Consider the following 27722-nt stretch of genomic DNA (forward strand, 5'->3'; position numbering starts at 1 on the left):
TTTTTCTTGTTTCTTGAGGTAGGATTGTATTGCTATAACTTCCCTCTTAGAACTGCTTTTGCTGCATCCCATAGGTTTTGGATCATTGTGTTCTCATAGTTATTTGTCTCTAGGTATTTTTTTATTTCCTCTGATTTCTTCAGTGATCTCTTAGTTATTTAGTAACATATTGTTTAGCCTCCCTGTATTTGTCTTTTTAAAGTTTTTTTCCCCTCAGTTGATTTCTAATCTCATAGCGTGGTGGTCGGAAAAGATGCTTGATATGATTTCAATTTTCTTAAATTTACTGAGGCTTGATTTGTGACCCAAGATGTGATCTATCCTGGAGAATGTTCTGTGTGCCCTTGAGAAGAAAGTGTAATCTGCTGTTTTCGGATGGAATGTCCTATAAATATCAATTAAATCTATCTGGTCTATTGTGTCATTTAAAGCTTGTGTTTCCTTATTAATTTTCTGTCTGGATGAGATCATTGGTGTAAGGGAGATGTTCAAGTCCCCCACTATTATTGTGTTACTGTCAATTTCCTCTTTTAGAGCTGTTAGCATTTGCCTTATGTATTGTGGTGCTCCTGTGTTGGGTGCACATATATTTATAATTGTTATATCTTCTTCTTGGATTGATCCCTTGATCATTATGTAGTGTGCTTCCTTGTCTCTTGTAACATACTTTATTTTAAAGTCTATTTTATCTGATATGAGTATTGCTACTCCAACTTTCTTTTGATTTCCATTTGCCTGGAATATCTTTTTCCATCCCCTCACTTTCAGTCTGTATGTGTCCCTAGGTCTGAAGTGGATCTCTTGTAGACAGCATATATATGGGTGTTGTTTTTGTATCCATTCAGCGACCCTGTGTCTTTTGGTTGGAGCATTTAATCCATGCACATTTAAGGTAATTATCTGTATGTATGTTCCTGTTACCATTTTCTTAATTGTTTTGGGTTTGTTTTTGGAGGTCCTTTTCTTCTCTTGCGTTTCCCACTTAGAGAAGTTCCTTTAGGATTTGCTGTATAGCTTTTTTGGTGGTGCTGAATTTTCTTAGCTTTTGCTTGCCTGTAAAGCTTTTGATTTCTCCATCAAATCTGATTGAGATCCTTGCCGGGTAGAGTAATCTTGGTTGTAGGTTTTTCCGTTTAATCACTTTAGATATATCATGCCACTCCCTTCTGGCTTGTAGAGTTTCTGCTGAGAAATCACCTGTTAACCTTATGGGAGTTCCCTTGTATGTTATTTGTCGTTTTTCCCTTGTTGCTTTTAATAATTTTTCTTTGTCTTTAATTTTTGTCATTTTGAGTACTATGTGTCTCGGCATGTTGCTCCTTGGGTTTATCCTGCCTGGGACTCTCTGCACTTCCTGGACTTGGGTGGCTATTTCCTTTCCCATTTTAGGGAAGTTTTCTACTATAATCTCTTCAAATATTTTCTCAGGTCCTTTCTCTCTCTCTTCTCCTTCTGGGACCCCTATAATGCAAATATTGTTGTGTTTAATGTTGTCCCAGAGGTCTCTTAGGCTGTCTTCATTTCTTTTCATTATTTTTTCTTTATTCTGTTCTGTGGCAGTGAATTCTGCCATTCTGTCTTCCAGGTCACTTATCCGTTCTTCTGCCTCAGTTACTCTGCTATTGATTCCTTACAGTGTATTTTTCGTTTCAGTTATTGTATTGTTCATCTCTGTTCATTTTTTATTTCTCCTAGGTGTTTGTTCTTTAGTTCTTCTAGGTCTTTGTTAAATATTTCTTGCATCTTCTCAATCTTTGCCTCCATTCTTTTTCCAAGCTCCTGGATAATCTTCACTGTCATTATTTTGAACTCTTTTTCTGGAAGGTTGCCTATCTCCACTTCATTCAGTTGTTTTTCTGGGGTTTTATCTTGTTCCTTCATCTGGTACAAAGTCCTCTGCCTTTTCATTTTGTCTGTCTTTCTGTGAATGTGGTTTTCGTTCCACAGGCTGCAGGATTGTAGTTCTTCTTGCTTCTGTTGTCTGCCCTCTGGTGGATGAGGCTATCTAAGAGCCTTGTGCAAGCTTCCTGATGGGAGGGACTGGTGGTGGGTAGAGCTGGGTGTGGCTCCGGTGGGCAGAGCTCAGTAAAACTTTAATCTGCTTGTCTGCTGATGGGTGTGGCTGGGTTCCCTCTCTCTTGGTTTTTTGGCGTGAGGGGACCCAGCACTGCAGCCTACCTGCTCTTTGGTGGGGCTAATGGTGGACTCTGCGAGGGCTCATGCCAAGGAGTACTTCCCAAAACTTCTGCTGCCGGTGTCCTTGTCCCCATGGTGAGCCACAGCCACTCCCTGCATCTGCAGGATACCCTCCAACACTAGCAGCGAGGTCTGGTTAAGTCGTCTGTAGGGTCACCGCTCCTTCCCCTGGGTCCCGATGCGCACACTACTTTGTGTGTGCCCTCCAAAAGTGGAGTCTCCCCTTCCCCCAGTCCTGTCGAAGTCCCCCAATCAAATCCTGCCAGGCTTCAAAGTCTGATTCTCTGGGAATTCCTCCTCCCGTTGCCGGACCCCCAGGTTGGGAAGCCTGACGTGGGCTCAGAACCTTCACTCCAATGGGTGGACTTCTGTGGTATAAGTGTTTTCTAGTTTGTGGGTCACCCACCCAGCAGCCATGGGATTTGATTTTATTGTGATTGCACCCCTCCTACCATCTCATTGTGGCTTCTCTGCTGTCCTTGGATGTGGGGCATCTTTTTTGGTGAGTTCCAGCATTCTCCTGTCAATGATTATTCAGCAGTTAGTTGTGATTCTGGGGCTCTCGCAAGAGGGAGTGGAGCGCACATCCTTCCACTCCGCCATCTTGAACCAATCTCTGTCCCTCATTTTAAATTCTGAAATTCTGGGCTTGTTCCAAGTCCTGGGAACTCCACCTCCTCAAACACTGAACTACAGAAAATAAACCCAAGGGGGCAGTTTGTGCTGTGACCATGGTAGAATGTGTGTTTTTTCTTTAAAGGCTGTTTAAGTGCATAGAAACTATGTCTTTATTTTCTCAGATACGAGCCATTCAAATGGTGGGTTGGGGGTGGTTGGGTGGGTACAGGGGCGTATACCAGTCTCCACACCTGCCACGTTCAGGGGACTACGGTACCACGTATCCACTCTGATCCCTGCCCTGTTTTCCAGATGGCTTTGGGAAATTGCTCCTGGCTGAGGCCCTCCTGGAGCAGTGTTTGAAGGAGAACCACGCCAAGATTAAAGACTCTATCCCTCTGCTGGAGAAGAGTGAGCCGAAGATGAATGAAGCCAGAAACTATCTGAGCAGTATCCTTAATCACGGGAGGCTGCCGGTAAGTTGTAGACCCCCCACCCACCCAGCCTGGAGCTATCTCTCCTCTCTCCTGCCTCGCCTCTGCTGTGAGGACCTTCTGGGGTCATTAGGTCACCTGAGCAGCAAGTGTCCCTTAAGGGTTGGCCTGCTCTGTTCAGTACAGTAGCCACTAGCCACATGGCTTGTCCAAACCGAGCTGTGCTGTGAGTGTGAAACACACACTGGATTTCAAAGACTTAGTACAAAACGTGGAATATAAAAGAGCATCAATTCTTTATATTGATTACATATTCAACTGATAATATTTAGAATATATTAGATAAAATGTATTATTAAAATTAATTTTACCTACTTTTACCTTTTTTAATGTGACTAGAAATGTTTACTAGAAAAATCTAAATTACACTTGTGGCTTGCACTTGTGGCCCAAGTTATATATTTCTATTACACAGCATTTGGTTGACCTAGTTTGTGCCTGGTCCTTTGGCTTCTTTGAGGATCTCAGGGAAATAAAACCTCAGTGAATGTATGATCTAGTTGGAAACAGGCAAACATTCTGAGTTGGCTAGCAGCGGAAGCACTCCATAACATGGCAAACCAGTACGAGTCCATGTGCACTTATTGAGCAACTACTATATGCAAGGCACTGAGGGGCAGTATAGAGGGAAGTATAGTCACAGCTTTCTTTAGACCTCTACTGCTCAAAGCATGGTCCACCCACCCGCAGTATGGGCATCATCTGGGAGCTGGTTAAGAATGCAAAATCTGATTCAGAACCTGCATTTTAACAAGCTCTCTTGGTGATTCTCAGGCACTTTCAAGTTTGAAACTGTTCTCAATTACCATGTATCCTGAACTATAATAGAAGTATGGGTATGTCATTAGAGACCCAAAGGGGAAATGATTTTTCAAAGTAATATAATTACTTCCAAAGTAATATATTTCCTGACTTAAATATTTTATTGCAACCTACTATGTGCAAGGCATTGTGTTATGTACTTTGAGGGCAATAAAGATGAGTCCAGCATGGACCCTGCCCTCAGGGAGGTTGCAAGGCTACTGGGAAGATAGTCCTATTAAAAAATTATTCAAGGTGTACTGTGACACATGCTACAGGAGTAGCATACATGGGGAGGCAAGTCTGAGGGGGACACTCCCCGGGGTGAGGTGGGGAGTCAACTCAGGATTATGGTAGTGCTGGAATTGGACCCATCTGGGGGCTGGACCTTGAAGGAGGTCAGGATATGGACATACACAGGAAAGACAAGGCATTCCAAACTATGGAAGCAGTGTATACTCAAAGAGCTCCTCTTGGAAGAATTTCCTTAAAGTATGTCAGTTAGCAAGAGTGTAATGGACTGGTGTGTAATTGGTGTAAAGGGACATTAGGGCGAGACAGTGGGACTGGAACAGCAGGCCAAGAAGTGGGGGGCGTTTTCTATAAGCAGTGTGGGGAGACTATACTGGAAGTTTAAGGTAACTGTGTTTAGACTCCTTGATAAGGGATTATTGTAGCTCTGGGAGGTTTTGTCTCGGATTAAAATAGCTGCTTGACCCTGAGCCTGTCCCCTGATATCCTGGGCCCTCCAATTCCTCATCTGCCGATCAAAATGGTTGGACTTGACTGATGGGTCTCAAGCTTTTCCCACCAAGACCCTTTTAATTTTTTTCTTTCCAGTAGACTCTATTATATATTTAAAAATTCTTTTTAAAATAAAAATGACTCGGGCTTATTGTAAAAAAAAATTCACTAAATAAATAAAGAGTTTGAATAATAAATACATCCTTGTTTCCACCCCTACCCCCATGCCCACTTCCATCCCCAGAGTTGAGTGCTGGTTACCATTTGGTGTGAATCTCATATGCTTTCTTCGTGTGTTAACAAACACCCATACACATGTGTGGAGCTTTCTTTTCTTATTAGTCATAGGATTCATATTTGTCAAGTTGCTCTTCTGCACTGAAAACTTTCACTTGAAGCTTTCTGCATGCCAGTACCTCATTCTTTGTATTGGCTGAATGGTATCCACGTGTATTATTGTGAAAACTATTTTGTCTACCATATCACATTTATTAAGTACAAATTTTACCATGCTTGGGAGTTCCCTGGTGGCCTAGCAGTTAGGATTCTGGGCTTTCACTGCGATGACCCGGGTTCAATCCCTGGTCAGGGAACTGAGATCCCGCAAGCTGCGTGGTGCGACCAAAAAAAGAAAATTAAAAATTAAAAAATGGCTAGCAGTTAATTTTAAAAATTTACCATGCTTTATTAATCAAAGACATATTATAGGCACCAATGAAATCGAGAAATTCACTGTTTTCCAAGCCAAGGCCAAAAACTTGCTGTTAATCAGGCAAAATAAAATATTAAAAATAGTTTGTGGGATTCTCTATCTTACCCCAAAGGTCAGGGTGTGGCTGGGGGGATGCTCTTTCCTGGCAGCAAATGAAATCTCAGGTGGATTCCCCTGCATCCCGAGTAGCTCTGATGGGATGAGGAGGAGAGGTGGGTCCTGAGGCGCCTCCTCAGGGTAGTTTGGAACTTTCTACTCTTAGTCACCTCTGAGATCCTATACAGCTCAGTGCTTTGGAGGCTGGTGAAAATGAGCCATTTTTCCTAACTTCTGTTATCCAGTGAGTGCTAGGCTTTGCACCCTCTCAATGGTGCCTCTCTGCAACCTTCTGCAATGGTATTTAATATTATCCCCATTTTCCAGATGCAGAAACTGAGACCTAGGAGAGGTTAGTCACTTAGCCAAGGACCACAGTGCAGGTCTTGAACGCAGGCCTATTTGCCTCTGCTGCCAAGTTCTCATGCTGTTTGCCATTTCCTGGTGCTGTCTCTGTAGTGCTGGAGTAGAAATGAAATAATGACTGAGAAACCTGAGCTAACGTTGGTGGTGATGCTTCCACTCCTGCTTTTGCAGGTCTCATTTTGCATCTGTGAAGTATTTCCTCATCTCTTCTTCCCCTTACGTGGGTATCCACATGAGGTCATTCTTCCCTATTTATTGACAGAGACAATGAGGCACAAAAAGACTAGATGACATGCCTGACCCACCCAGGAGAGGGACTATCCCCCAGACCCAGTGACTTCCTGCATAGCATCCTTCCACAGGGCCCGGGCTCTGTGGTTCCCTTACTGTTGGATTGACAGGCCAGGTTCAAATTCAGAGGCATGGGTCGTGTTGAGTGTAGCCAACTTTTCATTCTGCCAAGTAAGGACATTAAAAAAGCCCCAAAGCACAACAGCAAAACCATACCATCTTCTGTAACCATCACTCCATAAAAGAAAAAAACAACACTGAAACACAAGACAGATGTGCTTAAGAATTAAGGGTAACGTTTTAAATAGTATAACTTTAGCTTTAGAAACATTCACCACATTGTCCTTAATTTTCTGCCAGCTTGGTGGAAGCTCTGTTGTCAACTGTCTTTGATCCACCAGGAACCACTGTGAGCTACACCCTGTCATCTTGCCCTGAAACGTGTCCTGAGCTTAGCTGCCCTTTTCCCCCTTTATAGTAGGACAGGATAATAATAATAATTACTCATGGCCTGTGTTTATCTAGCTCCTTTCTAAAGAAAAATTCAAAGCTGTTTTCTGGACTTTGCCCAATGCTCTTGGCATTGCTGTGCTGGGAGTTGAGGGGTGGCTGTTATTTTCTCACCCTCAGCAATGGGGAAAACCAGGCCAGAGCAGGGAGGAAATGTGCCTGTGGCTTGAGCCCAGGGGAGCAGGGATGGCAGAGCTGTTGCTCAGCTTGAGGGACTGTGGGCCACATGCCTCGGGGGGTGTATGATCTGTGGCCCTGGCCCAGGGTGTAGGCAACCTGTTTGGGGAGACTAGCAAATCCCCTTGAAAAATTCAGCCTTTGAGAGTTAATCACTAGTCAACAGGTCAGGCATGCAGGGGCCCAGTGGGTCCACTTGGTAGAGACGTTGTAGGAGGTCAGCAGAAGGGAGCTCTCTGGTAGTCAGGGAGGCTTCTAGGAGGAGGTGGGCCTGAGCAAGGCTCCGAAGGATAGAGGAGGATCTGGATAGACCGAGGGGAAGGGAAGGCTCTTCTAGATGGGGGCTTGTGTGAGCAAAGGAAGAACGTGTATTTACAAAAACCAAAGACCAGTGAGGAAGGAGAATTTGGCTTTGCCGTGTTCCATTTCTCTTCGTTGGCTTCTGAGAGGGCAGTAGATGGCGAGGAGTGGTGGATGCCTCCCCTGGGGTCACAGGTTCCCCAGACTCTGCTTTCCCTGCAGGGAGTCAGAGGCACCACCTTCCTGTTGGTGACAGAGGCCAGGGTGCTGACCAGCGCTGCATCTCCTGGGAGCTCCATGGACAGAATTGATGCTGTGTGGCAGGGGTGGCGCCCAGAGCCTGGCCAAGAGGGTGGTGGGTCAGCTGAGCACAGACATGGAAGTGGAGTGGCCTCAGAAGGTGGGAGCTCTGGGCCCGCGTCCAAGGCCTGGACTCTCAGACAGGGCTGACCACACGTCCTTGGGCTCTAAGGGAGGCCCTAAGAGTCCTTGTATGGGGTGGAGATTTGGGTGTAAGCAGCACTTGATCAAGTAGGGGAAAGAAAAACGGTTTGAATGCAGGCACTTGATTCTGATAAGATGAGGGCAGTGGCCTCATGGGCCTTCACTCTCCTCCTGTCTTCTGTCCATGCTGCTGCTGTGGCCGTCTCCCTGCAGGGGTTCTGCTGCTTTGAGTGCAGGCTTCAGCTGCCTCACCTGCAGGACTCTTTCCAAGGCCTTTCACCTAGTTATATATTTGTACATATATGCATATATGGAGGAGCCCCCCAGTTATATAAGCTTTAGGCCCCGCAAAACTTGGCTGGGCCCCTGACTGCCCACTTGTGTTAAGAACAAGTGCCTGAACTGAGTGCCAGCCTTGGGCCGAAGCTTCTGGGAGCTTCAGGAGAGAGGAGTCAGGGCCAGTCTGCAAGCTACCTGCAGTCTAGTTGGGGGCATAAGGTACACGCACATGAAGCAATTAGGGACTCGTATAAGAATGTCACTAAGAGCCACAGCATAGGCCACGGACTGCAGGTGTGCAGAGAGGGGAGCTGTCCACCTGTGTTTGAGGGTCGGGAAGGCTTCCTGGAAGAGGAGGGGAGTTCTGAGCAGGATCGTAGGCAAACCCTCATGGCTCGGTGAGGTGAGCGTTCATTCTCAGGTCCCCGGTGGGGGTGGGGCCGGGGTCTCTGGGGCAGGACCCTGCTGATGTGGTCCTTGGCCTTTCAGCCGCAGTACATGCGTGAGGCCATGCTGATCCTGGGCAAGCTGCATTACGTGGAGGGCTCGTACCGAGATGCCATCAGCATGTACGCGCGGGCCGGGATTGATGACATGTCCATGGAGAATAAGCCCCTGTATCAGATGCGTCTGCTGGCGGAGGCCTTTGTCATCAAAGGTAGGTGTGAGCACCGGCCGGGTCTCCCCACCACTGTGCGCAGCTCGTTACACTCTGGCCCCCGTGTGCCGGGAGCGGGTGGCAGCTGCAGGGCAGCAGTGCTGTGTTGAGGGTGGGCCTGCAGGACAGCGTTTAAGATACTTAACCCCCGGGAGTGCCCAGGCACTGACCAGCCAAGTGGATGCCAGGGTAACCAACCACATCAGCACATGCCGGCTGACGGCAGGCGCCGGGCCGGATGTCAGGTCAGAAGACTTAGGTTCCTGCCCTGGCTCTGTCGACAGATAGTCACCTGACTGTGTACCCTTGGGCATATAGCTCTTCACCTTTCTTGGCCTCAGTGGATTTACCTGAGAGACAGGGTTGTAATACCTGCCCTCACAGGGTTACTATGAACAAGAGGAATCAGTGGTGTAACCAGGGTGAGAAAGGCTTTAAAAGCATGCCACCCGTTGTTAGAGTGGCACTAGTGACTGGCGTTGGCTACAGATCAGGTGCTCGGTGGCACAGAGCAGCCTGGCTCTCCTCAGGTATTTGCTGGGCACCTGCAGTGAGCGGCCCAGGGAGGCAATGCTGGGATCCTGTGATGGGCAGGTCAGAGCCAGTTCCCAGGGCGAGTGATGCTGTGGTGGGAAGCCAGGCACACAGGGTCAGTGATGTAGGAATTTCATCATGGGCGCTGTGGATACCCACCTGGGGAAAGAGTGCCCTTGAACTGACCCTGAAGGTGTTACATGGCAGTAAAAGCCCTCCCTCAGAATTTGTGCTTCAGGCTCCTTCGCTGGATCCTTGAATCCTGGGATCACAGAACCTGAGTGGTGGCTCTTGGTGGCAGTGAGGTCCCAGGAGCCCCTCTGTCCACACTGTTGCCAGGAATCTTGGATGTTTGATCATCTCTTTATTCCAGCACAAACCAACCCCCAGAGAAAAGTCTAGAAACACGTGTGACCCTCTGGGGATTTGGTGTCTGGCATTGGTAAAGTATTTGTCACCTTCTTTTCTCTTATAGATGGGGACATTCTCCCATCTTATATACAGGGAAACTGAGGCCCAGAGAGGGGATGTACCTTACCTGGAGTTACCCAGAGATTTGTGTTGGATCCAGGATTGGAACCTCCACTCTCTGACATTGGCCTTGGACTATGAGTCCCCACTCCCACGCCTCTGTGTCCTTTGGGTCCTGGGAGATTGACTATGACATCTATGCAGGGCACAGCCTCCTTTAACCATGGCCGATGGGGCTTCTTGAGAGCTGTTTGTCCACCTGTGGGTCCCTGGGTCCCTTTCCCCATTGAGAGACTGTTCACACAATCCCAGGAAATCTGCTGAGATCTTCCCCCAGACAGACCTGGTGCCAGCCTGTGGGAGGCAGGTGCCCATCTGGGACAGTCCAGTGTGTGGGGTCTTCTCCCTTTGCTCTCTCATCCCCTGCTCTGTGCCCCCGGTACAGGCTGGTCTTGGGGGTGATCTTCATTTGGCATTTGGGTCTTTCTGGCCTCTTGGAAACCACTTATGCCATGGACTCCCGAACCTAACACCCTTTCTTAGGGCTCCTTTCCGGCACTTTTTCCTGTAGACCTGGCTCGGTACCTACTGCTCCCTGTCTCCTGCTCTCTACTCTTTCCAGCACGCCTCCAGCTTCTTGGGGGAACACAGGCCCGGTGGTCACAGGTGCTGCAGGGGAGGTAAGGAGCTGGGTGTCCCTGGCGTGGGCTGCTCGGTCATGGGCTGTACTGGCTCCCCGCCCCCCACTGACTGCACTAGGCTTCCCACTTGCTTGCCTCCTCTCTGCCCGTCCTCCCTGTCCTGTCGCAATGCCTGCGCCCTGCTGCTCAGCATGCTGAGGTTCATCTGACCCTGTGTGTGCTTGAGACTGCACGTGGCCTCCAGGATGTGCATGGTGTTGATTTTCCTGGGTTTGGCGGGACCTGGTGTGGCTCCCAATGCAGAGAGTAGGGGATGGGGATGGCTGGTCATTGGTCCTGACTTCATTTGTGAGCATGGGGCTTGTCTTAGTCTGCTAGGTTGCCATAACAAAATATCATAGACTGGGTGGCTTAAACAATATGAATTTATTTCTCACAGTTCTAGAGGCTGGGAAATCCAAGATCCATGTACCAGCAGTGTTGGTGTCTGGTGAGGGCTCTCTCCTTGGGTTGCAGATGGCCACCTTCTTGCTATGTCCTCAGGTGACCTTTCCTCCATGGGTGCTCATGGAGAGATCACTCTCTCTTTGCCTTCTTATAAAGCCACTAATCCCATCATGAAGTCCCCACCCTCGTGACCTCATCTAACCCTGATTACCTTCCAAAGGCACCACCTCCAAATACCATCACATTTCGGGTTAAAGCTACAACATATGAATTTGAGGGGACACAGACATTCAGGCCATAAGAAGAATGGTGGCAGCAGCATGCCACAGAGTTCACAGAATAATAATACATATTTATTAAACACTCCATGCCAGGTATGCTCTCATTCAATCCACACAGTAACCCCTCTCCCTGAGTAGGTGTTCTCTTCATTCCCATGTTACAGCCCAGGAGTTACGTGTAGAGAGGTGAAGGGACTCTTGTGGATTTCACTGGAATTGACAGAGCCAGGATTTGAATCCAGGCAGCCAGAGCTTGTAAACACCCCTTGATGGTGCTGCTCAGGATTCTAGACTGAAAGAAAACATAGAAATGATCTAGGCCAATTCTCAGGTTACAGATGAGAAAACTGAGGCTGGTGAAAGTGAAATGTCAGTTAGTTTGTGTGTGAACCAGAATGCCCTGGCGGCTGTCTCTTTTCAGTCTCTGTCAGATGCCAGGTGGCCTCCTGTGGGAGCCTGATGTGCCTTCTCCACAGTACTCGGCCTGGCTAGACCATTACATCTCAGGTCATTTATCATCTTGCATTGTATTCTGCTCCATGGTTCCACTTGGTACCTTCCAGTGGGGCAGGGAGTTGAGTTCTCAGGCACACCTGGTTGGTGGGAGGAGGGCGGGGCAGTGTGTCATGGTGGGAGGGGCCTGAGCAGCCAGGCCTGGAGGCTCAGTGGGGGCGTGTGTATGGGTGTCTCAAGAGCAGGCTCTGGGTCTCTTCACCCACAAAAGACATACTCAATGCTCCTGCTTTCCCCTTCAGAGCAGAGGGACTTGGCAGGGTGTCCTCTGGTGGGTCACTCACAAGGACTGGGCCTTGCTCTGAAGTCAGGGGGACATGGATTAGACCAGAAGATGCTTTCTGATTCCCGGGGAGGGCTTCAGACGCTGTCCCAGGAGCTTGAGAGAAGGGGGCAGTTGAAGCAGTCATGGGTTTCTCTTGCTTGAAGTGCAGAAACATTACATGCACATATGTATATATTGCTTGGTGGGGAGGTGGGTGATATATGACCCTCCAACTTCTCCAAGGGGAAAAAGGTTATTGTCCATGTCAAGTTTGTTTAGAAACAATATGAACACCACAGATTTTTCACTAAGATAGAAAAATAAAATAGTTTCACTTCCCTGTCTGAGCGAACTGTCCCCCAACATCACAGCTGGGCTCAGACTGACCTGGTCCTGCCAGGAGCGGAGGCCTGGATTTTAGGGCCTTATTTTGGCCCCCGGGAGATGGGCTGGGCCCTGTTGGGGCCTCTGGCTTTGGAGGAAGAACTCCCTCTCCCCAGGTCCTGCCTCTAGCTCCTCCTGGCTGCCAGGTTAATGGGTCTGGCCTGTCCTGTGGCCAGCTGCTCCCAAGTCACCTGCCGGCCCTGGCAGGGCTGAGGGCCCTTCCCCTGCCTAGTACAATCCCCCATTTGGTCTATCCTTCCCCAGTCTTCCAAACTCCTCTGGTGTACCTGACTTCAATGGTGTACCCAGAAACTTGAGGCATGGACCCTTCCCCTCTGGAACCTGAGCGTATGATTGTCGGGGGCGGGGGCGTGGTAAAGGTGCAGGATTATCACATGTGCACCACCCAGGAGTCTAGAAATGTAGACTCGCAGGCCCCTCACCAGATGTATTGAATCAGAATTTACATTTTAACAGCATTCCCAGGTGACGTGTATGCACCTTACAGTTTGAGAAGCACTGCCCTGGAACTCTTTAATAAATATTGATATTCGTTGGCTGGTGGGTTAACTTTCAGTTGATCTCTGTAGAATGGGAGGGAGTTGTTATATGCCCACTGTATGGATGGAGAAACTGAGGCTTGCCCACAATCGTGCAGCCTGTGAATAGCAGAGTTTGGTCTGGTGGCCAGTGGTTGTCTCCCAAGCCTGAGTCCTGCCTATGACAGAGGACCCCTCCAGAGGGGTTACCTCCAAGATGCATTCGCACAGACAGAGGAAGGTATGGGACGTCCAGGAGCCCTGAGAAAGGAGAGGTAGGTTCCTGGCACTTACTGCAGAGCCTGGGGGCTGGCCAGGATGGATGATGCCTTTGGGCACTGTCATTCTGCCCCTGAGGGTAGCCCAGAGGGGGCCCTAAGTGGGCCTTGGGGACATGGGGGACTCTAGCAAGGTTAGACCCACAGCAGGGTTCTTTGGGGGGTCCTGGAGGAATCAGGCCTTTCCCGGGCCGCAGCCTTAGCTCCTGATGGGGTCCGGTTTTTCTGCCCCTTCCAGCACTACCTTCAGCAGGAGCAGAGAACTGCCAACTCCAATTGTCTGATTTGATTCTCAGCCGTCTCTGTTTTTGTCCACAGGCAAAAAGGGCCTGTTTGCAAAGCTGTGTCATTCCGAACGGCTACTGGGAGTGCAGCTTGCCCCTTTCTGTAGGCCTTACTGTGGGCCCCAACACAGGCCAATTACCCTGAAATGTTCTACCAGATATCCTAAAGCTCCAGCCTTCGTGGCCCAAGGTCTCGCCTCAAGACAAAATAGGCTGCATTTCAACTGGCATTGCTGCCGCCTTGTATCTGGAATTCCAGTTTCTTAGCTGAGAAGTGGCAACATCCTCACTCCCATACCTGACCTCAGCTCAGCCAGTCCTGCACTTCAGGAATTGTTCCTCTGACATCATGCTTCTAGGGATTGGTTTCTGTATAATCAGACTTACGGTTGTAATGACAAAAATGCGACCCCAACTAGCTGGAAAAGCAACAACCCAAAGGGGGAGGGACTGAAAATGTATGGGCCTATGTAACTAGTAGGTTGTTGGGGGCAGATAGCATCAAACAGAGCTGGATCCAGGGACTCCACGTGTTGTGGTCCTTCTCCTCAACAGCTCCAGGTTTATATGGTCCTGCAGCCTAAACTCACAACCTCAGGAGGAGAGAATGCCTTGGGGAAGGTTCTCATTGACCTGGTTTGGTCTGATGCCCACCCTGGAACCAATTTCAGTGATCGGCATTTAGGTGGCTGGTTTGGTGCCCGAGGTGGGATTTCCCCATTTGAATCTTGTGGACCGAGCTGGAAGAATGGTTCCTCAAAGGAAAATCAGGGTGCTGTTACCAAAGTAGGTGAAAGGTATGGAGGGCAGAACCCCAGAGCTCAGGCAGAATTGACTCTCCTTGAGTTATACCAGTAGTGACCAGGTGAGGATTTGAACTTGGCTGTCTCTGATCCTGGCTTTGGGGCTTGTCCCTGATGCCCAGGGAGTACTTGTTTGACTGACACACTCTGTTCCAGAGAGGGAAGTGAGTGAGACCCAGCTAGCTGTGGGGCCTTCCCATGTGAGCTGGGAGGTGAGGCTGAACTTTAGGAGGAATCAACTGCTGATGAGTGGAAGAGGTACCTTCCAGGTAAAGGAAAATCCAGAGGGAGGCCCCTGGGAAATGGAGGTGGCTTGTTTGGAGCGGGGTGTTGTCATACCTTTTTGGAGCTAAGAGAGGTTGTGCATGGGAGGACTGGGAAATGAGGGGGCATTGAGAGCCCAGCAGGAAGGCTCAGGGTCTCCCTTTTGCTGGTGTTCCAGAACTTTGGCCTTAGGTAGCCGTACCATGAAGTGTGGCCCAGCCTGTTTCCTGTAAAATCAGCTCACCTGTTGGTCAACACGCTGTCTGGGTCCATCTGGAGCAGAGCACTCTGGGCCCTAGACTAGGCAAAGCCGTTGTAGATCCAGGTGACAAACTGTCCTCTTTTCTGTTGGTTTGAGTCCTAAGGGGTAGCCCCAGCTTTGACGGACGTGCAGGATGCTTCAGGGACTGTTCTTTTGACATCTCAAGCCTTACCCAGTTCAGCCCCCAAAAGCGCCAGTGTCATTGTCCACCTCTCAGAGGGCCGTTCTGTGGCAAACGGCTTCCTTCTCTCCTCCGGCCTGTGTTGCTTCCCTTTTTCTGGAGCTCGCTCAATGTGGTAATGATGTGGGGAATGACCCACCATTTCTCCAGCCATGAGTCCTGCCCTGAGCCCTAAAGACCTAGTTGTTGCTGCCTAATTTGGGGCTTGTTGAGTCTGTGGGCCCCTTGAAAACCAGTGCTGCCCTGTGGTTCAGCCTAGCAAACCCCTTTGCTGCTTGTTCACAGCCCAGCACCAGCGAGGCCACTCTGGGCAGGCTTGCCTGCTGGCTGACCAATAGAAGACCTGCCTGGCTATGAAGGAAAATGCCCCCGGTTCACCCAAAATACTGCAGTGAGATGCTAAATTGTGAAGGTGCTGTAAAATGTAAAAAACATTAGGCAGCTGTGAGAATTATGATCTGCAAATTCTCTTCTCCTCACCCCTCAAGATTTTTTTTTTTCTTTTTTTCTGTTCTTTCAGCCTCTGAAACCCCCAGCTCCTCTGCTCTCACCTGGGATTTTATGGCATTAGTAAAACTTTCAAAAATAAAAGAACACCAGGCTGCTCCTAGGGCAGGACATGGTGGGATATTGGTTTGGGTTTTTTTTTAGTCCTGGTATGGCAGGAATGAACTGTTTATTTTGGCTTCCTTCTCAAAGGGGCGTGGGCCGTCTGCCTTGTGGGGAAGCAGGTCAGCACTTTTGGTGCTGCTGCCCTGGCCCCAGACTGTGGTCCACGGAGTAAGAGGCTGGCCTCCAGATGGAGAGGAGTGAGCAGATGAGGGTGTCTTGGAAGGAGGCTGGGTGTGTTAATTGTGTGCTCACCAAGCTTTCATTGAGGTTCTGCCTGGACTGCGAGATACGAAACAGGGCAGGAGGGTAAGTGGACTCATGGAGGGAGACCATGGGGAGTTGGAGTGGTCTCCCCGCATCTTCTCCTGGCAGGCCTTTCCTCCATCGTTGGAGGTCACCCCAGAGAGTAGTCGGTGGAGGTGTGGAGTATGGACAGGGTTTCGAGGGGTGTGTTTGAGAAACCAGCACCGACATTAGGGCCCATCCCTGCCAGATTAGACAGCTATAATTCAGCCATTGGATGCACATGTGAAAGGCAGGCCCCTGTGCGCTGGCCAGAAGCCTGAGATGTGGGAACCCCTGGTGCGTTACCGAGGGTAAGGAAAGACGCATGGAGTCTGGGCCGAGAGAACGGACAGTGTTGAGCCAGAAGACCTGGATCTAGTTGGCACTTTGAGCTGAGGGGTGTTGGAAGGAATATCTTCTCCCTGAATTAGATTTCTCATTTGTCTTTCTAGGGAAGGCTAAACCCCTACATAAGAGGTCATTTTCAGCATCACTTGAAATGTTTTCTGAGAGCATACTTTCTGTTCTTTATAAGACCCATCTAATTTAATTTTCACAGCTACCCTATGATGTGGGCATTGTTAGTGATCTTATTTTGTCTTTGGGGAAACTGAAACTAAGATCTCTCTAAACATTTTGAGTTATACCTTCCAGTCTTTTTTCCTATAGGTTTTTATGTTTTAAACGAAAATAAGTTCATACAATCATATATTTTATACGCTTGTTTTTTAAAGTTAATATTTTACGAAATAGTTTCTAGTATACATCTACATCACTACATAAAGTAGCTTTATAGCATTTCATTGTAAGAATCCATTGTAGTTGAGCAAACCTGTCTCCTGTTATTGAACCTGTAGGTTAAATCTCATTTTTTTTTTTTTTTTGCCATTATAAACAATACTGCACTGGATATCCTTGAAGCTCAACTTTTGCATTTTTTGCATACATTATTTTTTTTAAGGATAAATTTCTAGAAGTAGACTTACTGGATTGAAATGTGTACACTTTTCAGAAACTTTGATACAAGGAGTCAAATTGTCTGCTTTTTTTTTTCAATTGGTAAAATGTAACATAAAATTTAGCATCTTAACCATTAAGAATTTTTTTAGCTGCAGTGAAATACACATAACAAAAGTTATTATCCTAAAAATGTTTAAGTGTACAGTTCCATAGTGTTAAGTACATTCATGTTGTTGTGCAGCCAATCTCCAGAACACTTTATCTTGCAAAATTGAAACTCTGCACCCAGTAAACAGTTTTCCATTCTTTTCCCCCAGCCCCTGGCGGTCACCATTCTATCTTCTGTCTCTATGAGTTTGACTACTCTAGGTACCTCACAGAAGTGGGATCATACAGACTTTGTCTTTTGTGACTGGTTTATTTCACTTAGCATAATGTCCTTAAGGTTCATCCATGTTGTTGCATATGGCAGGATTTCCTTCTTTTTTAAGGCTGAATAATATTCCATTGTGTGTATATACTACAATTTTTTAAAAAAAATAATGGTTTCTTTTTTTTTTCTTTGGTTGCATTGGGTCTTTGTTGCTGCACACAGGCTTTCTCTAGTTGCGGTGAGCAGGGGCTACTCTTTGTTGTGGTGAGCAGGCTTCTCATTGTGGTGGCTTCTCTTGTTGTGGAGCACAGGCTCTAGGCACGCCGGCTCAGTAGTAGCGGCTCGCGGGCTCTAGAGCGCAGGCTCAGTACTTGGGCGCACAGGCTTAGTTGCTCCGCGGCATGTGGGATCTTCCCGGACCAGGGAATTGAACCCAGGTCCCCTGCATTGGCAGGCAGATTCTTAACCACTGTGCCACGAGGGAAGTCCTGTCCTACATTTTCTTTATCTATTCATCTATCAGTGGACACTTGGGTTGCTTCTACCTTTTTGCTGCTGTGCATAATGCTGCTCTGATCATGGGTGTAGTACACGTATCTCTTCTAGACCCTCTTTTCAATTCTTTTGCATATATACCCAGAAGTAGAGTTGTTGGATCATATGGTAATTCTGTTTTTAATCTTCTGAGGAATGGCCAGACTGCTTTCCACAGCAGCTGTACCATTTTATATTCCTACAGTTGCCCGCTTTTGAGTGTGATTTATGAGGGTTCTTACCAACCTGGCCTTGAGGCTTCCTCCCTGAAGGCTGAAGCAATGACTTGCATTTCTTCCTCCCCCCCATCCTCCACCCCCACAAGGCCTACGCCTCTCGGGTGCCCTGTGCTTTTGGACCAGCTGGGTAGGCAGGAGGGAGGGGGTCCACCCATCTGGAAAGTTCCATTACAGGCGAGGCATCGTGCTCTCCATCTCTGCATCCAGGGCCCAGGGCTCCAAGGGCGGGGCTTCTTGGAAGGGCTGCTGTTTGGGATGTGATGAGTCACTGAGACCAATGAGGCCCGGACCAGCCTGGGTGTTGAGCTGTGCCAGGGTCAGTTTGCCTCCAAACCGAAAGTTCAAAGTTAATGAAAAAGCAAGCGCTCCTCTTGAAAGGGGACCTCCCCTGGCTTGCAGGACTGGTTGTTTTCACATAAAGGCCCCTCTGCCAGTGGGAATCAGGAGGCAGGGCCCGTGCTTCCTGACGGCTTCTGGCTTCCTGCCTGCTCAACAGGGCTGGGATCCACTGGGATCCTTTGGGGGCGGGCTCAGAAGCAGCCCGTCTCCATCTTGGACCTAGTGTTGTGGTCTGGCCACTTGTGCAGAAACATACAGGGCAGAGGATGAAGGAACCTGAGGGTTGGAATCCCCGGTAGATTTTCCATCAGATGTTTGTGACAGGAAAATGGCCTGTCATATGACTCAAAGAGCAAATATAAGGCAAAGAAGCCTCTTTTTTTATTTTTTTTTTTGCGGTACGCGGGCCTCTCACTGCTGTGGCCTCTTCCGTTGCGGAACACAGGCTCCGGACACGCAGGCCCAGCCACTCCGCGGCATGTGGGATCTTCCCGGACCAGGGCACGAACCCGTATCCCCTGCATCGGCAGGCGGACTCTCAACCACTGCGCCACTAGGGAAGCCCTGCCTCTTTTTTTTTTTAAATAAATTTATTTATTTTTGGCTGCTACTCTTCGTTGCGGTGCATGGGCTTCACATTGCAGTGGCTTCACTTGTTGCAGAGCACAGGCTCTAGGCGCACAGGCTTCAGTAGTTGTGGCACGTGGGATTCAGTAATTGTGGCTCGTGGGCTCTAGAGCGCAGGCTCAGTAGTTATGGCTCACAGGCTTAGTTGCTCCATGGCATGTGGGATCTTCCCGGACCAGAGCTCGAACCCATGTCCCCTGCATTGGCAGGCAGACAAAGAAGCCTCTTTTTATGGGCAGAACTGGGGTGACTGGACTGTGACCCTCACTAGGAAGAGCTGTTGCCAGCTCCAGGAAGCTTTTTGGTCTGCTGTATGTTAGAAATTTTTTCACAGACCACTACCTCAGTGACTGTAGCCCCTTTACTTTGATCTTCATTTCATTAGTTCTCTGGAATCATAATTGCTTCCTTTCAAAAAGGAATATATTTATTATTTTTAGATATATTTTTACACAGTACATAGATCTTAAGTGTGTAATTTGATGAGTTTGTCAAGTATAGGTACCCATGTAACCAACACCGCAATAAAGACAAAGAACATTTCCATCACCCCAGAAAATTCCCTCAGGTCCTTTGCCAATTAATCCCCTCGCCAAACCCACCCCAGGCAATGACTGGTTGGTTTCTGTTAATATAGATTATAATTTTGCCCTTGTTTTGAATGTCATATAACTAAAATCATATGGCCTGTACTTTTTCATATCTAGCTTCTTCTGCACAATATAAGTTCTGAGAGATTCACCCGTGTTGTATGTATCAAGAGTGTGTCCTTTATTTCTGAGTAGTATTCCATTGTATAAATATGCCACGGTTTGTTTATGAATTCTGCAAGAACCATTTTTTAGATGGAGAGGGAGAAACCCCACTGGCCTCTACACTCGGCATGAGGGAATGTGTGTGTTCATCTGTGTGTCCATCCACTCACTAAGCACCAGGACTTGCTCTTGCTGGGTGCAAAGATGAAGCAGAAATGGGCAGAGAGGATGGTCACAATGTAGGGGAAAGGCATACGCAGAGGAGGCGCAGCTAAAACGTCCTGCTGGCTCTGAAGTTGGGAGACTTAGGAAGCCTTCGGAGAAGAGGTGGTTTGCTCTGAGCTTTCAAGGAGGATGGGATTTAGAATTCTCAGAGAAGCCTGGTGGGGAGGCCCCTGCTGGGGGCGGAAGGAGCAAATGGAGCACGGGGAAAGTGGTGGCCCCACAGACAGACACTGCTGAATTCACCGCTTTGCCGTGGCCAGCCCGCCAGAGGCTTGGGACCGGCAGCCTGAACCTGGCCCATCCCAGTCCTGGGCCCAGAGGTGGGGCAGGAGGGAACCCAGACAGCAGCACATCTCTCGGGGGGTGAGGAGGAGCACAGGGTGTGTTAAAACAGACCCTCTGTGTCTTCTGGAGTTGGCTGTGCCCTCCTGCCATTTGCACTTGGCTTGCAGGCCAGGCCTTGAACAGTTTCTGTGTCCCGCTGTCCTGTAGGGTATGCGGGGGCCATGGGTCTGGAGAGGAGTGGCTGGGCCAGCGCCGGCAGTGAGCAGAGGGGAACAGCCTTCTCCTGCCTTCTTGCCACGTCTTCTCCAGTGCTCCCTCTGTTCCTCCTCCCCCCTAGTCCTTTCCTGGTCATGAGTCATTTGGCAGGAGGCACGTTGACACTTGGTGACCCTGGTAACTGAGTCTTTGTGTTGAGCAAGGGCCTTCACAGTCTATGTCCACCTTTCCCCAGGCCGAGGCATCCCGACCTTTGGACCCATCCACACCCCAGTCTGGCAGAGGGCAAGGTCACTGAAACCATATGAGTTGGGAATCTAGCCAAGAACGGCAGTATTTCTTTATCTTGTGTTTGTAGAGTACTTTGTACTTTGTCAGACGCCATCAGGCTTGTCGTTTCTTCAGCCAGCCAGTGCTTGCTGAGTGCCTACTGTGTGCCAGGTTATAGAAAGGTGAACGTGTTAAGGTTGATGCCTTTAAGGAGCCTATAGTCTGGCTGAGCAAACACGTGAACAAATAAGTATAACAAAATGGCGGGGCAGGAATATGTAAAGTGTAGATCAGGGCCCAAGGAGAGAGTGGTTGGTTATACCAGAGTGTATTGTGGGGGCTCCATAGAGGAGGGGGCACCCAGCGGCAGAAGGTGAGCTGTAATTTTGGGTGGCCTCTGGGGGGTGGGGTGGAGGGTGCATTCCAGGCAAGAGGAGCAACCTGAGCTCAGTAAGCATTTGGGAGCAGGAGGCTGGGTGTGGATGCAGCAGGTATGGTGTCATAGTCAGCTCAGGCTGCTACAACAAAGCACCACAGATTGGGTGGCTTATACCCAACACACACTTATTTCTCACAGTCCTGGAGGCTGGAAGTCTGAGATCAAGGCACCAGCATGGTTAGGTTCTGGTGAGAGCCCTCTTCCAGGTTGCAGGCTGCCAACTTCTTGCTGTGTACTCACATGATGGAAGGGGCTCTCGGGTCTCTTTTTTTTTTTTTTTTTTTTTTTTTTTTTTTTTGCAGTACGTGGGCCTCTCACTGTTGTGGCCTCTCCCGCTGCGGAGCACAGGCTCTGGACGCACAGGCTCAGCGGCCATGGCTCACGGGCCCAGCCGCTCCGCGGCATGTGGGATCTTTCCCAGACCGGGGCACGAACCTGTGTCCCCTGCATCGGCAGGTGGACCCTCAACCACTGCGCCACCAGGGAAGCCTTGGGGTCTCTTTTATAAGGACACTAATCCCTATCATGAGGGCTCCACTCTCAGGACATAATTACCTCCCCAAGGCCCTGCCTCCTAATACCATCACCTTGGGCATTAGGTTTTCAACATAATGACTTTATGACTTTCAAGGGGACACAAATATTTGACCTATAACATGATGAGAGACAAGGTTGGGGAGATGACAGGGATGGATCTTGGAGGGCATGGTATGGAATGTCAGGAGTTTGGACATCACCCTGTAGCAGTGGGGACCCCAGTGGAGGGTTTTAAGCAGTGGGGTTTTAGAAGGATCACCCTGGGATGCTTGAGCAGGATGGATGAGAGTGAGACTGGAGGCAGGGAGGCCAGCTAGGAGGCCAAGGTGGTCATCCACTCAAGAGATAAAGCCTAAAATAAGGAGATAAGAGAAGGGAAGGGGAAAGGAGGCTTGAAATGTTAAGGGCTTGGTCATCAGTTGGATATTGGGGCCAAAGGGCAGGAGAGAGTTGAGGATTCTCTTCTTGGACCTTCCTTCAGTCACTTCATCTTGAGCACCTACTACATATAAAGTACCGTGCAGGCACAAAGGTGAGAAAGATCTGGGTTCTGCCCACCGAGAACCGCAGTCTAAGACAGTGCTCTCTAGTCAGGACTGTGAGGTGCACGTGACAGCAACACAATTTAAGTGGAATTTGACCCCACCCCTCCCTGAGAAAATGGGGGAAGAGGTTTATTGGTGCATATACTGGAAAGTTTCAGGGGGTAGTGCTTCAGGCAAGGTGTTCAAACAGTGTCTTTAGGAATCTGCCCTTTTCCATCAAGTCTCATCTCTGTTCTGTGTAGACTTCGTTTTTTTTCATGACTGAGTTTATTCATTTTCCTGTCTCAAAAAAAAAAAAAAAAAGCAAAAGACAAAAAACCCAGACATAAATATAGTTGTTTCCCTTTACAGCTTTCCCTTCTTGGTTTCTTATAGTTTTGGGTTTTGTTTTGTTTTGTTTTTTGCTTTAGAGCTATGATTTTATATTTAAAATTTTTTAAATTTTGGTAAAAAACACAAAACATAAAATATACCACCTTAACCATTTTTAAGTGTACAATCATGTTAATGACATTCACGTTATGTAGCTTCATTTTAAGGCAGCCTTTCCCTAACATTTCCTGGCTGGCCTCTTAGCAGCTTAACAAGCCCAGTGGAAGGGGTAAGAATTCTGGGATTGGGTCTTCTCGGCCCAGACCAGGCCACGTGCACACCCTTAGCCAATCACTGTGACCCTGATGATGAGTCAGCCTGGATCACGTGCCTGCCTTTGAGGTGGGGCGGGGTCTTTGCCCTGTGAACCACAGGGGCTGAGCGAGGCTGCACAATGGGTGCTCAAAGGGAAAGAGAGGTGCTGCTGTGGAAAGAATGGGAAATGGAGGCCAGGGATGCAAAAACAGCAAATTCCACTGCAGGCGCATAGGACCCGAGCGCCTGACTTAGGTGAGGTAGAAACTGTTTGGTTCCACGGGAGGGGTGCATATAAATGCTGTGTAATCAAGTCATCTACCACGTGCTAGGGACTGTGGCAGTCCAAACGGCTCATTTTGCCCCCATTGAACTACTGGGGGAGAGAAGAGCTAGATGTAAATAACCACTCCATGATGTAAACATGGTGAGTGCCTGGGGAGGGGTCTCTTCTAGCAACTGGGAGGAGGGGTCAGGATTGCTTCCAGCAGGCACTGCCTGGAAGGCCAGGCAGGAGCTGGGCATGGGGGTGCCACCAGTGTGGTTCCCCACGTGGGGCATGGGTGCCTGCTGTCTGTCCACCGCTTGATCCCAGCAGCTGCTAATACCATCCTTGCTTTAGCCCCCTCCTTCGCCTCCCAGGACCTCCGTCTCCCACTGGCTGCTCCAGAGTCTCCTCAGATGAGCCCACCCTGGGCCCCTGGGAGGGGCCTGGAGTTGGGCGCCCCCCCTCTGCCGAGCAGGGCAGGTCCGAGGTGCTCCCCTCCTCCCGCAGGCCTCTCCCTGGAACGCCTACCCAACTCCATCGCTTCCCGCCACCGCCTGACCGAGAGGGAGGAGGAAGTGATCACCTGTTTCGAGAGGGCCTCCTGGATCGCTCAGGTGTTCCTGCAGGAATTGGAGAAGGTGAGCAGGAAATAATAGCCCCATGGTCATCACTGCCCTCTATTGAGCACCTGTATCTATGCAACCCCAACACCCCACTAAAACCGTAGGTCCCGCTTGTACAAATTAGAAAAGAGGACCCTCCACCTGCCCTGAAGATGCTCTGCTTTATCCATTGGAAAACTCATTATAGTATCTTGATTCTGTAAGCATGAGACTCTCTACTGCCAGAAAAGAGTTTTAATAAACAGAAGAGTCCACGCCACCTGCGAGCGGCTGGGAACCTCCTCGGTGAGCTCAGCTTGTACGACCCAAAATGTGACAGCCCTTTTGTGTTTGTTAACTTGTTTACGCCTCACAGCAGCTCTCTGAAGTAGGTATTACATTCATCCCTGTTTAATACATGAGGTTTAGAGAGATTAAGCCATTTGCCCACTACTCTTCCCTTGGAAGGGTACAGTCAGGCCGGTCCGTGTAGGCACTCTTCCCAGCTCTCAGGTGCTCCGGAAGCTCCCTACTGGACCCTTTAGGGGGGAGGAGGCCCATTCTTAAAGCCTTGCAGAGGCTGGCAGAGCTGGCCACAGGGGTCTGGAAATTCTCAGGCCTACTTATCTCCCAGCTTCTGCTTCGGGGGGCCTGAACGAACTGTCAACAGGACAGCAGTTCCAGGTGTTAGCGGCATACTGTGATGTTACCCCAGTTCTTTCCTTCTGGGGACTCCTGGTTTAATGGGGTGGGGTACAGGCAGCCATATTCAACAGAGATACTTACAGTTACTGCATCCCTGTTTTCATGTCAGGCACTACTTTGAGTACTTTACAGTTGTTCTCTAATTTAACCTTCAAATAGTAACCAACTGCAACAGGTTACGATTGTTATTCCCATTTTGTAGGTGAGGTTACTCAGGTGTGGAGAGTTAAGTAGCTTCCCGGGGCTCAGACAGTTCATAAGTGGCGTTGGCAGGGCTTGGACCCTGTATGACTTGTGACTTTGGGGGTGGTGCTTAAGCCTTCTGTTTAGTAGATGCTAGACGGCAGGCTTGGCAGAGGAGATTTAGGATTGGCATCCAGACAGAGGAGGTGGGCACAAGCTGAGAGACTCACAACCCAGGAGATGTTTGAACCTCACCTACTTTGGCAAATGCCAAAACGTCAACCCGGCGCCTGTTTGTGATGGACTTTTTTGGAGGCGTCCTCCTCATGCCAGGTCAGTTCCCGTGGAGCAGGATTCTCAGCCTCAGGACTTTTGACGTTTGGGGCCGGATAATTCTTCATTTTGGGGCTGCCCTGTGTAGAATGTCCAGCAGCACTCCCAGCCTCTACCTATGGGCTGCCAGCAGCCAACCCCCCTCCAACTGTGACAACCAAAAGTGTCTCCAGATATTGCCAAAATGTCTCAGGGGCAAAACTGCCCCCCTGTTGAGAGTCACCGTCCTAGAGTCCCTCTGCTTGGCTGGACTTCAGCGGGAAAGAAGTGACTGGCGGCTCAGCAGAAACAGGACTCGAGTGTACTCCCTGGCAGAGGTCCACGTGGAGACTTGAGCTGACCTCTGCCAAGGTCACATGCAATGTTTCAGGAGCTCTTCATGTTTGAATTACATATAGTTTGGAGGAAGCTTTCATGAAAAGTTGAAAGTCCCCCGTTCAGTCAGAAGGCTGGGTTTTGGACTCTTAAAAGGGGATTAAGGTGATGAGCTGGAACGGTGTCCAGGGCTGGATTCAGCGCCCCAGGGGCACTGGGTGGACAAATGGGCCCCGATAGCTGGTTATCTCAGGTCGAGGGAGGGCAGGCCATAGAACCCTGTGCACTGCAAAGCTGGATGTCCCTCCTAAGACCCAGCACCAACCTCTGAGGAACTAAGAATCTCTCTCAAACCTATTTCAGTTTCTGAAAGATAAGGTGGATGGCTCATTGATTTTTTTTTTTCCCCCCTCATATCAGAGAGGGAGGTGGCATAGTGAAGGCAGGCCCATCTCGGTGGGGCCGGGTGACCCTCTCAGAGCTGAGGCTTAAGCAACAGCTCAGTTAATAACAATTGTGCCTCATCTTTCGCACGAACCAGGGGTCAGCTGTTGGGCTGTTCTGAGGTTACATGGTTATGTGACAGGGACAGTGCAGTGTCTGGCGTCTGGTAGGCACTCGAGTATTGAAAGAATGCACCAATAAGTAGTAGAAAGAGCCTGGAATGTGTAGCTGGCCAGGCTTGAGTTTGAGGTCCAGGCCCAGGCCAGCTTTGTGTCCTCGGGCACTTTCTGAGCCTCAATTTCCTCATCTCTAAGGTGCAGATAAAACCAGCCTTGTAGGGCTGTTATTATGGGCATCCAGCATTTGCACGGGGAGAGTGCTTTCGACCTATTTTGAATTAAAGCAAGTTAGGTTGAGTTTGGTCTGAGTGTTGTCCTACGTGCCACTAAGGTGGCTGGGGGCTTGGGTGGTGATGGGGCTGCCACCTCTGCGTGGGCTGACCCTGGCCCTGGCCTCTCGGCCTCGGAACTTGGAGACAGCGGCTCTCTCTGTGTTCCCCTTCCCAGATCACAAGTAACACCACATCCCGGCACCTGAAAGGATCTCACCCGCTCGACTACGAGCTCACCTACTTCCTGGAAGCTGCACTCCAGAGCGCTTATGTGACAAACCTGAAGAAGGGGTAGGTCGCTGGCAGCTGAGCGGGACCCGGTCATTTCTTTCAGGCCTGGGAGCTGCTGACATTGGTCAGGCCTCCCTCTTCTCTGGGCTGTGTGTGTGCGGGCTCCCTGGAGAGGACGATGGGGGCTGGCTTGTTCCTGTCTTGTCAGACTGAGCTTGCCCAGGCCCTCGGGGGAAGGGCCGAGCTTCAGGAAGCTGCTGAAGCAGTAAAGCCTGCACGTGTTGGGGGCGATTATCTTTCGAAGGGGGAGTTCTGGGAGCCCGATGATAGTGTGGGAAGGGTGAAGGACAGTGAGCTGGGCAGTCTGGAGGTGGTCACTGTCGCCTGAAGTGTCAGCTAAAGTCATTTTGCTTCTCTGAGCCTCATTCTCCCCAAAATTTAATGGAAAAGGTGACTCCTGATTATTCCAACTTTCAAGGGGCTGTGAGATCCAAGGGGAAGTGTGGTTAAAATAAAGGCCTGGCATCATTTTGGGGGTGCGACTGCCCTGCTGGTGAGGTGGCAGGAAGCTCGTTTTCCTGTGCGTTGACTGGAGGGTCCTGGGACCCAAGAACATGGTGCCCAGAACCCCTTTCTTAGTCTTTTGCTCCTTGGGGTTAAGCAAGGCACCCTCCCTCTGTGAAGAGTCTGGTGGATGCTTCCATCTGGGTGGGAGGGGCTGCTGGTGTTTCGTGGGTGCGTTGGGTGGTGGTGGAGATGGAGGGAGAAGTGACAGGACCAGGAGGGCGTGTTGCTGGCAACTGTGGCTCTCTGGCGGTTCTGCAGGGCTGAATGCCTCCACCAGGCTGCAGACTAGCAGGTGGGGGCCTGGGTTTCCCGTGCCTCATTGGCTCCCTCCTCAGCATCATTACTACCCTCTGCATACACCGTGGGCTGGGGCCGTGAGGACATCCGGGCAAGCGGAGGGACTCACATGTGGCGAGTGCAGCCAGTCACCATGGAGGCTGGGCACACGTCTCGCCCCTCTCGAGCCTCCCAGGTGGAGGTAGGCCAGCCACACAGGTGTTCCCTCCTCCCCACAGGTGAGGAAACGAAGGGTCAGGATCACAGAGCTTTCTTTTCTTTGACTGGCTAGAGTCCTTTGAAGCCCCTATTTTGTTTTTGGTATGATTTATTTTGTTAAATTTCACTTTATTCATCCTTTTCATTTAACATTTTTTGGAATAGATGATTCTTGCACAGGATACCAAATTAAAAAGGTACAGAAGACTAGACAATAAAAAGTTTCCCTGCCATCTCCATCCTCTGCCTCCTGGTTCCTCTGTAGGCAGTGTTCCTAGGCTCCTCTATCATTCCATGCTAGTTAGCAGCATGCACAAGCGATTATATGCACATATTATTTTCTTCCTTTTTTAAATGCATATTCTCCCCTTTGCCTTTTTTCATTCAAAATGTATCTCTTTGGGCTTCCCTGGTGGCGCAGTGGTTGAGAGTCCGCCTGCAGATGCAGGGGACACGGGTTCGTGCCCCGATCCAGGAGGATCCCACA

At 49.4% G+C, this 27722-nt stretch overlaps 1 protein-coding gene across 1 annotated transcript in view; it reads left to right on the forward strand.

Annotated features, from left to right (window-relative positions):
* Positions 1-27722, forward strand: part of TTC7A (tetratricopeptide repeat domain 7A) — a 42131-nt gene that overhangs the window by 12078 nt on the left and 2331 nt on the right. The window contains exons 4-7 of the mRNA XM_028496879.2: positions 3127-3290; positions 8518-8686; positions 23477-23607; positions 26118-26233. Of these exons, the coding sequence (XP_028352680.2) occupies positions 3127-3290; positions 8518-8686; positions 23477-23607; positions 26118-26233 (580 nt within the window). The remainder of the gene's footprint in view (positions 1-3126; positions 3291-8517; positions 8687-23476; positions 23608-26117; positions 26234-27722) is intronic.

The sequence above is a fragment of the Physeter macrocephalus genome, chromosome 12 (assembly GCF_002837175.3).
Source record: "Physeter macrocephalus isolate SW-GA chromosome 12, ASM283717v5, whole genome shotgun sequence".
In the NCBI taxonomy this organism is placed as follows: Eukaryota; Metazoa; Chordata; class Mammalia; order Artiodactyla; family Physeteridae; genus Physeter; species Physeter macrocephalus.